Here is an 11,263-nt window from a genome sequence, read left to right on the forward strand (position 1 = left end):
ATTCCCTTTTTTGAACAGGGGCACAACATTCGCTACTCTCCAGTCCCCTGGTACCACCCCCGTTGCCAGTGAAGACGAGAAGATCATTGTCAACGGTACTGCAATTTCCTCTCTTGCTTCCCACATAATCCTAGGATATATCCCGTCAGGCCCGGGGGACTTGTCTATCCTCAAGTTGTTCAAAATGTCCAACACATCTTCCTTCCTAACAGGTATCTCTTCTAGCTTACCAGTCCGTTTCACACTCTCCTCTTCAACAATACAGCCCCTCTCATTCGTAAATACTGAAGAGAAGTACTTGTTCAAGACCTCTCCTATCTCTTCCGACTCAATACACAGTCTCCCACCACTGTCCTTGATCGGACCTACCCTCGTTCTCATCATTCTCAGGTTTCTCACATACGCATAAAATGCCTTGGGGTTATCCTTGATCCTATCCGCCAAGGATTTTTCATGCCCTCTCTTAGCTCTCCTAATCCCTTTCATCAGGTCCCTTCTGGCTATCCTGTATCCCTCCACTGCTCTGTCTGAACCCTGTTTCCTCAACCTTATGTAAGCCTCCTTCTTCCTCTTTACTAGACATTCAACCTCCCTCGTCAGCCAAGGCTCCCTCACACGACCATTTCTTTCCTGCCTGACAGGTACATACATATCAAGGACACGTCGTATCTGCTCTTTGAAAAAGTTCCACATTTCCACCACATCCTTCCCTGACGGCCTTTGCTCCCAACATATGCTCCTCAAATCCTGTCTTACAGCATCGTAATTTCCCTTCCCCCAATTATAAAATCTACCTTGTTGTGCGCACCTATCTCTCTCCATAACCAAGGTGAAAGTCACAGAATTGTGGTCACCATCACCAAAATGTTCACCCACTAACAAGCCCACCACTTGTCCCGGTTCATTACCGAGTACCAAATCCAATATGGCCTCCCCTCTGGTTGGACAATCTACATACTGCGTTAGAAAAGCTTCCTGGACACACTGCACAAACACCGCCCCATCCAATCTACTTGATCTAAAGAGCTTCCAATCAATATTTGGGAAGTTGAAGTCGCCCATGACTACGACCCTGTGGATTCTGCACCTTTCCAAAATCTGTTTCCCAATCTGTTTCTCCACATCTCTGCTGCTATTGGGGGGCCTATAGTAAACACCCAACAAGGTGACTGCACCTTTCCTATTTCTGACTTCAGCCCATACTACCTCCAGAGGCAGATCCCCCTCAAACTGCCTTTCTGCAGCCGTTATACCATTTCTAATTAGCAATGCCACCCCCCCTCCTTTTTTACCACCCTCCCTAATCTTACTGAAACATCTGTAACCAGGAACCTCCAACAGCCATTCCTGTCCCTCATCTACCCATGTTTCCGTGATGGCCACAACATCGTAGTCCCAGGTACCGATCCACGCCTTCAGTTCACCCACCTTATTTCTGATACTCCTTGCGTTGAAGTATACGCACTTGAGCCCATCTCTGTGTCCGCAAGTATTCCCTGTCAGTGCTACCTTCTCCACAGCCTCCCTACAGTCTTGGACATCCTGACACACAGCTAGCTTACTTGCTGGACTACAAGTCCGGATCCCATCCCCCTGCCAAATTAGTTTAAACCCCCCCGAAGAGTGCTAGCAAACCTACCCCCCAGGATATAGGTGCCCTTCTGGTTCAGGTGCAACCCGTCCTGTTTGTACAGGTCCCACCTTCCCCAGAATGCAGTCCAATTGTCCAAATATCTGAAGCCCTCCCTCCTACACCATCCTTGCAGCCACATGTTCAACTGCACTCTCTCCCTATTCCTTGCCTCACTGTCACGTGGCACCGGCAACAACCCAGAGATGACGACTCTGTCTGTCCTAGCTTTTAGCTTCCAGCCTAACTCCCTGAGCTCTTGAATGACCTCCCCACTCCTCTTCCTACCTATGTCGTTGGTGCCAATGTGTACCACGACTTCTGGCTGCACACCCTCCCCCTTAAGGATTCTGAAGACACGGTCCGAGACGTCTTGGACCCTGGCACCCGGGAGGCAACGAACCATCCGAGAGTCTCGCCCATGTCCACAGAACTGCCTGTCCGTCCCTCTAACTAGAGAGTCCCCTAAATCAAATTTTGCTCCTTCTCTTGTGGGTAAGAGATGGTTTGCCAGATCAGTATGTTCGAGAACCAGTATTGCACAATTTGTTTTTGGAAAGGCTGTTGGAAATTAGCCTTTACACCACAACATGTAACATTTTACACTAAGGCTGTTAAGTGATTTGGTAAAATCAGAAGTGAGCGTGTGAGGCTGGGCGTGTTCCAAGGGCAGCCCAGTCTGTTCCTGGTGCTGTTCTCGCCCTCTCTCAATCTCCAGCTGATCTGGTTGTGGGGCGGAGTTCAGCCTCCCATCTGACCGGCAGCAATTATTCAGCAAACTTCATTCAGCAGCAAGGGATTGACAGCTCCGTCAGTCAGTAAACCCGGCTTCGGACACAACTTGGCATCAGGCTGCGGCCGGGACCCTCACAGACTGGATCAGGATTGCAAGCAGAATCTCCAAGTGGGAATGGTGAGTGTATTTCAAGGGAACAAGGACACGGGCTAATTTTGTGCTGTTTTATTTCCTCCCCGCTTCTATCATTCCGGTTAAACAGAGTGCTTTTAGTAAAATGCAGTTTGGGTTTAAAGGCTACAATTTTGTTTTTAATATATGTCCCTGACTGGGACAAGCCATCTTCTGCCCAGGGTCCCAGTTCGATCCCAGGGTCCTGCTCCGGTGAAATGTCCAGGTCCTTTCCCTCTCACGATCAGGCTGGGTCCATACAAACACCGAGTCTGACCCTCAGTCAGCTGTACAGGAACTCCACTCAGTATAACATGCCCAGCCTCAGTATAACATGCCCAGCCTCAGTATAACAATCCCAGACCCCAGTCTAACAATCCCAGACCCAGTCTAACAATCCCAGACCCCAGTCTAACAATCCCAGACCCAGTCTAACATACCCAGACCCCAGTCTAACAATCCCAGACCCCAGTCTAACATACCCAGACCCAGTCTAACAATCCCAGACCCAGTCTAACAATCCCAGACCCCAGTCTAACAATCCCAGACCCAGTCTAACAATCCCAGACCCCAGTCTAACAATCCCAGACCCAGTCTAACAATCCCAGACCCCAGTCTAACATACCCAGACCCCAGTCTAACAATCCCAGACCCCAGTCTAACAATCCCAGACCCCAGTCTAACAATCCCAGACCCAGTCTAACAATCCCAGACCCCAGTCTAACAATCCCAGACCCAGTCTAACAATCCCAGACCCCAGTCTAACAATCCCAGACCCAGTCTAACAATCCCAGACCCCAGTCTAACAATCCCAGACCCCAGTCTAACATACCCAGACCCAGTCTAACAATCCCAGACCCAGTCTAACAATCCCAGACCCAGTCTAACAATCCCAGACCCCAGTCTGACATGTCCAGAGCCCAAGGTAAAAACAATGACTGCAGATGCTGAAAACCAAATACTGGATTAGTGGTGCTGGAAGAGCACAGCAGTTCAGGCAGCATCCAACGAGCAGCGAAGGTCTAATATACCAGACCCCAGTCTAACAATCCCAGACCCAGTCTAACAATCCCAGACCCCAGTCTAACAATCCCAGACCCAGTCTAACAATCCCAGACCCCAGTCTAACAATCCCAGACCCAGTCTAACAATCCCAGACCCAGTCTAACAATCCCAGACCCCAGTCTAACAATCCCAGACCCAGTCTAACAATCCCAGACCCCAGTCTAACAATCCCAGACCCAGTCTAACAATCCCAGACCCCAGTCTAACAATCCCAGACCCTGTCTAACAATCCCAGACCCCAGTCTAACAATCCCAGACCCCAGTCTAACAATCCCAGACCCCAGTCTAACAATCCCAGACCCAGTCTAACAATCCCAGACCCCAGTCTAACAATCCCAGACCCAGTCTAACAATCCCAGACCCCAGTCTAACAATCCCAGACCCTGTCTAACAATCCCAGACCCCAGTCTAACAATCCCAGACCCAGTCTAACAATCCCAGACCCCAGTCTAACAATCCCAGACCCAGTCTAACAATCCCAGACCAAGTCTAACAATCCCAGACCCAGTCTAACAATCCCAGACCCAGTCTGACATGTCCAGACCCCAGTCTAACAATCCCAGACCCCAGTCTAACAATCCCAGACCCCAGTCTAACAATCCCAGACCCCAGTCTAACATACCCAGACCCCAGTCTAAAAATCCCAGACCCAGTCTAACAATCCCAGACCCCAGTCTAACAATCCCAGACCCAGTCTAACATACCCAGACCCCAGTCTAACAATCCCAGACCCCAGTCTAACAATCCCAGACCCAGTCTAACAATCCCAGACCCAGTCTAACAATCCCAGACCCCAGTCTAACAGTCTGTTCCTGTTCCTGAGGTCACTGAACAAGTCCAGGCAGAGCTGGGGTTTGGTGATGACTCACAGGGCACACCACAGCCCGTCTGGACACAGGATCAAACACTGCTCTGACATCTCCGGGCCGTGACTGTGCCTCCTCCCCTCACAACACACTCCCCACTCGCTCCCCTCACAACACACTCCCCACTCGCTCCCCTCACAACACACTCCCCACTCGCTCCCCTCACAACACACTCCCCACTCGCTCCCCTCACAACACACTCCCCACTCGCTCCCCTCACAACACACTCCCCACTCGCTCCCCTCACAACACACTCCCCACTCGCTCCCCTCACAACACACTCCCCACTCGCTCCCCTCACAACACACTCCCCACTCACTCCCCTCACAACACACTCCCCACTCACTCCCCACTCGCTCCCCTCACAACACACTCCCCACTCACTCCCCTCACAACACACTCCCCACTCACTCCCCACTCACTCCCCTCACAACACACTCCCCACTCACTCCCCACTCACTCCCCTCACAACACACTCCCCACTCGCTCCCCTCACAACACACTCCCCACTCACTCCCCTCACAACACACTCCCCACTCACTCTCCAAACCCCCTCCCCTCACAACACACTCCCCGCTCACTCCCCAAACCCCCTCCCCTCACAACACACTCCCCACTCACTCCCCAAACCCCCTCCCCTCACAACACACTCCCCACTCACTTTTCAAACCCCCTCCCCTCACAACACACTCCCCACTCACTCCCCAAACCCCCTCCCCTCACAACACACTCCCCACTCACTTTTCAAACCCCCTCCCCTCACAACACACTCCCCAAACCCCCTCCCCTCATAACACACTCCCCACTCACTCCCCAAACCCCCTCCCCTCATAACACACTCCCCAAACCCCCTCCCCTCATAACACACTCCCCACTCACTCCCCAAACCCCCTCCCCTCACAACACACTCCCCACTCACTCCCCAAACCCCCTCCCCTCACAACACACTCCCCACTCACTCCCCAAACCCCCTCCCCTCACAACACACTCCCCACTCACTCCCCAAACCCCCTCCCCTCACAACACACTCCCCACTCACTCCCCAAACCCCCTCCCCTCACAACACACTCCCCACTCACTCCCCAAACCCCCTCCCCTCACAACACACTCCCCACTCACTCCCCAAACCCCCTCCCCTCACAACACACTCCCCACTCACTCCCCTCACAACACACTCCCCACTCACTCCCTAAACCCCTCCCCTCACAACCCACTCCCCACTCACTCCCCAAACCCCCTCCCCTCACAACACACTCCCCACTCACTCCCCAAACCCCCTCCCCTCACAACACACTCCCCACTCACTCCCCACTCACTCCCCTCACAACACACTCCCCACTCACTCCCCAAACCCCCTCCCCTCACAACAGACTCCCCACTCACTCCCCAAACCCCCTCCCCTCACAACCCACTCCCCACTCACTCCCCAAACCCCCTCCCCTCACAACAGACTCCCCACTCACTCCCCAAACCCCCTCCCCTCGCAACCCACTCCCCACTCACTCCCCAAACCCCCTCCCCTCGCAACACACTCCCCACTCACTCTCCAAACCCCGCTCCTCACAACCCATCTTCCAACTCCCTCCTACCACTCCCATCCATTCACACTTCCCCTCCCCCACCGCAACACGCCCCTCCTCTCACTCCAACGCCCCCTTCTCCTCACCTCAACACCCCCCTCCCGTCACCCCAACACTTCCCCTCTCCTCACTCCAACACCCCCCACCCCTCACTCCAAACCCCCTCCCCTCACTCCAAACCCCCTCCCCTCACTCCAACACCCCCCTCCCCTCACTCCAAACCCCCTCCCCTCACTCCAAACCCCCTCCCCTCACTCCAACACCCCCCTCCCCTCACTCCAACACCCCCCTCCCCTCACTCGAACACCCCCCTCCCCTCACTCCAACACCCCCCTCCCCTCACTCCAACACCCCCTTCCCCTCACAACACCCCCTCCTCTCACTCCAAACCCCCTCCCCTCACTCCAACACCCCCCTCCCCTCACAACAACACCCCCCTCCTCTCACTCCAAACCCCCTCCCCTCACTCCAACACCCCCCTCCCCTCACTCCAACACCCCCCTCCCCTCACTCCAACACCCCCCTCCCCTCACTCCAACACCCCCCTCCCCTCACTCCAACACCCCCCTCCCCTCACTCCAACACCCCCCTCCTCTCACTCCAACCCGCCCTCATCTCCAACACCCCCTCCCCTCACTCCAACAATCCCCTCGCTCACCTCAACATCCCCTCCCCTCACCGCAACAACACCTCCCCTCTCCCCAACACTTTCCTCCCCCTCCCCAACACCCTCCTCCCCTCACCTCAACACCCTCCTCCCCTCACCCCAACAACCCCCCTCCCTCACCCCAACACTCCCCTCCCCTCCCCTCCCCCCAAAACCCCCCTCCCCTCACCCCAACACCCCTCTCACCTCACCCCAACCCACCTCTCCTCACCTCAACACCCTCCTCCCCTCACTCCAACAACCCCCTCGCCTCACCCCAACCCACCTCCCCTCACCCAAACACTCCCCTCCCCTCAACCCACCACCCCCTCACCTCACTCCAACACCCCCTCCCCTCACCCCAACACTCCACTCCCCTCACTCCAACACCCACCTCCCCTCACCTCAACACCCCCTCCCCTACCCCAACACCCACCTCCCCTCACCTGAACACCTATTCCCCTCACTCCAACCCCTCTCCCCTCACCCCAACACTCCCCTCACCTCACTCGAACACTCCCCTCCCCTCAACACCCCCTCCCCTCACTCCAGTAACCCCCTCCCATCACTCCAACACCTCCCTCCCCTTCCCCAAAACCCCTCTCCCCTCCCCTTCCCCCACTCCAACCCCCCTCACTCCAACACCCCCTCCTCTCACCCCAAAACTCCTCTCGCCTTACCCCATCACCCCCCTCCCCTCACTTCAACACCCCCTCCCCTCAGTCCAACAGCCATCCCCCAACAGCCATCCCCTCACCTCATCATCCCCCTCCCCTCACTCCAACTTCCCTATCCCCTCACCCCAACACACCCCTTGCCTCACCCCAACACCTCCAAGCCCTCAGTTAACAACCCCTCCCCTCACCTCAACACTCCCTCCCCTCACCCTAACACCCCCTCCCCTCACCCCAACACCCCCCACTCCAACACTCCCCTCCCCCACTCCAACACTCCCCTCCCCTCACTCCAACACTCCCCTCCCATCTCTCCAACCCACCTCCCCTCACCCTAACACTCCCCTCACCCCACTCAAACACCCCCCACCCCTCACCCCAACACTCTCCTCCCCTCACCCCAACACCCCCTCACTCCAACACTCCCCTCCCCTCACTCCAAGCCCCCCTCCCCTCACTCCAACCCTCCCTCCCCTCTCTCCAACCATCCCTCCCCTTACCCCAACACTCCCCTCACCTCACTCGAACACCCTCCTCCCCTCACCCCAACACCCCCATCCCCTCACCTCAACAGCCCCCTCCCCTCACCCCAACACTCCCCCCTCACTCCAACACTCCTCTCACCTCACTCCAACACTCCTCTCACCTCACTCCAACACTCCCCTCACCTCACCCCAACACTTCCCTCCCCTCACCCCAACACTCCCCTCACCTCACTCCAACCCCCCTCCCCTCACCTTAACACTCCCCTCCCCTCACCCCAATACTCTCCTCCCCTCACTCCAACACTCCCCTCCCCTCACTCCAACACTCTCCTTGCCTCACCCCAACACCCCCCTCCCCTCAGCTAACACCCCCCTCCCCTCAGTTAACACCCCCCTCCCCTCAGTTAACACCCCCCTCCCCTTACTCTAACACTCCCTCACCTCACACCAACACTCCCCTCACCTCACTTCAACACTCCCCTCCCCTCACCCCAACACTCCCCTCACCTCACTTCAACACTCCCCTCACCTCACTTCAACACTCCCCTCCCCTCACCCCAACACTCCCCTCCCCTCACCCCAACACTCCCCTCCCCTCACCCCAACACTCCTCTCACCTCACTCCATCCCCTCTTCCCTCACCCCAACACTCTCCTCACCTCACTCGAACACTCCCCTCCCCTCACTCCAATAACCCTCTCCCCTCAGACCAACACTCCCCTCTCCTCACTCCAACACTCCCCTCTACTCACTACAACACCCCCCTCGCCTCACCTCAACCCCCTTCCTCTTACGCCAAACCCCTCACTCCAACACCCCCCTCCCCTCACCACAATACCCCTTCCCTCACTCCATCCCCTCACCCCAACACTTCCCTCCCCCACTCCAATACCCCCCTCCCCTGAGTCAACACCCCCTCCCCTCACCCCAACACTCCCCTCCCCTCACTCCAACACTCCCCTCCCCTCACTCCAAACAGCCCCTCCCCTCACTTCAACACTCCCCTCACCTCACTCGAACACTCCCCTCCCCCAACACCCCCTCCCCTCACTCCAATAACCCTCTCCCCTCACTCCAACACCCCCCTCACTCCAACACCCCCTCCCCTCACTCCAACACCCCCTCCCCTCACTCCAACACCCCCCACCCTTTATTCCAACACTCCCCTCCCCTCAACTCAATACACTCCTCCCCTCACCCCAACCCCCCCTCCCCACACCCCAACACCCCCTCCCCTCACCCCAACACTGCCCTCCCCTCACTCCAACCCCATTCCCCTCACTTCAACACCCCCTCCCCTTACCCCGATGCCCCCTCCCCTCATTCCAACACCCCCTCCCTCATTCCAACACCCCCTCCCTCATTCCAACACCCCCTCCCCTCACTCCAACCCCCCTCACTCCAACACCATCCGTCCCCTCACTACAACTCCCCCCTCACTCCAACACCCCCCTCCCCTCACTCCAACACTGCCTCCCCTCACTCCAACATCCCCTCCCCTCACTCCAACACCCCCTCCCTTCACTCCAACCCCCTCACCCCAACACTCCCCTCCCCTCACTCCAACCGCCCCTCTCCTCACCCCAACACTCCCCTCACCTCATTTGAACACTCCCCTCACTCAAATAACCCTCTCCCCTCACTCCAACACCCCCTCTCCTCACTCCAACACCCCCTCCCCTCACCCCAACACCCCTCCCCTCACTTCAACGTCCCCCCTTCACTCCAACACCCCCTCTCTTCACCCCAACACTGCCCTCCCTTCACGCCAACACTGCCCTCCCTTTACCCCAACACTCCCCTCCCCTCACTCCAACACCCCCCCCCCCTCACTCCAACACTCCCCTCCCCTCACCCCAACAGTCCCCTCCCCTCATTTCAACACAGAGTCATAGAGATGTACAGCATGGAAACAGACCCTTCGGTACAACCTGTCCATGCCGACCAGATATCCCAACCCAATCTAGTCCCACCTGCCATATCCCTCCAAACCCTTCCTATTCATATACCCATCCAAATGCCTCTTAAATGTTGCAATGGCACCAGCCTCCACCACTTCCTCTGGCAGCTCATTCCATACACGTACCACTCTCTGTGTGAAAAAGTTGCTCCTTAGGTCTCTTTTATATCTTTCCCCTCTCACCCTAAATCTATGCCCTCTAGTTCTGGACTCCCCGACCCCAGGGAAAAGACTTTGTCTATTTACCCTATCCATGCCCTTCATAATTTTGTAAACCTCTATAAGGTCACCCCTCAGCCTCCGACGCTCCAGGGAAAACAGCCCCAGCCTGTTCAGCCTCTCCCTATAGCGCAAATCCTCCAAGCCTGGCAACATCCTTGTAAATCTTTTCTGAACCCTTTCAAGATTCACAACATCTTTCCGATAGGAAGGAGACCAGAATTGCATGCAATATTCCAACAGTGGCCTAACCAATATCCTGTACAGCCCAACATGACCTCCCAACTCTTGTACTCAATACTCTGACCAATAAAGTAAAGCATACCAAATGCCTTCTTCACTATCCTATCTACCTGTGACTCCACTTTCAAGGAGCTATGAACTTGCACTCCAAGGTCCCTTTGTTCAGCAACACTCCCTAAGACCTTACCATTAAGTGTATAAGTCCTGCTAAGATTTGCTTTTCCAAAATACAGCACCTCGCATTTATCTGAATTAACCTCCATCTGCCACTTCTCAGCCCTTTGGCCCATCTGGTCCAGATCCTGTTGTAATCTGAGGTAACCCTCTTTGCTGTCCACTACACCTCCAATTTTGGTGTCATCTGCAAACTTACTAACTGTACCTCTTATGCTCGCATCCAAATCATTTATGTAAATGACAAAAAATAGTGGACCCAGCACCGATCCTTGTGGCACTCCACTGGTCACAGGCCTCCAGTCTGAAAAACAACCCTCCACCACCACCCTCTGTCTTCTACCTTTGAGCCAGTTCTGTATCCAAATGGCTAGTTCTCCCTGTATTCCGTGAGATCTACTTTGCTAACCAGTCTCCCATGGGGAACCTTGTCAAACGCCATTCTGAAGTCCATATAGATCACATCTATTGCTCTGCCCTCATCAATCTTCTTTGTTACTTCTTCAAAAACCTCAATCAAGTTTGTGAGACATGATTTCCCACGCACAAAGCCATGTTGACTATCCATAATCAATCCTTGCCTTTCCAAATACATGTACATCCTGTCCCTCAGGATTCCCTCCAACAACTTGCCCACCACCGAGGTCAGGCTCACTGGTCTATAGTTCCCTGGCTTGTCCTTACCGCCCTTCTTAAACAGTGGCACCACATTAGCCAACCTCCAGTCTTCTGGCACCTCACCTGTGACTATCAATGATACAAATATCTCAGCAAGAGGCCCAGCAATCACTTCTCTAGCTTCCCACAGAGTTCT

At 55.5% G+C, this 11,263-nt stretch overlaps 1 protein-coding gene across 1 annotated transcript in view; it reads left to right on the forward strand.

Annotated features, from left to right (window-relative positions):
• The first annotated feature begins 2,432 nt into the window (after positions 1-2,432).
• Positions 2,433-11,263, forward strand: part of LOC140467236 (cyclin-dependent kinase inhibitor 1-like) — a 20,011-nt gene continuing 11,180 nt past the window's right edge. The window contains exon 1 of the mRNA XM_072563468.1: positions 2,433-2,543. Coding sequence (XP_072419569.1) covers positions 2,541-2,543 — 3 coding nt within the window. The 5' untranslated portion in view covers positions 2,433-2,540. The remainder of the gene's footprint in view (positions 2,544-11,263) is intronic.

The sequence above is a fragment of the Chiloscyllium punctatum genome, chromosome 45 (genome assembly GCF_047496795.1).
Source record: "Chiloscyllium punctatum isolate Juve2018m chromosome 45, sChiPun1.3, whole genome shotgun sequence".
Classification (NCBI taxonomy): domain Eukaryota; kingdom Metazoa; phylum Chordata; class Chondrichthyes; order Orectolobiformes; family Hemiscylliidae; genus Chiloscyllium; species Chiloscyllium punctatum.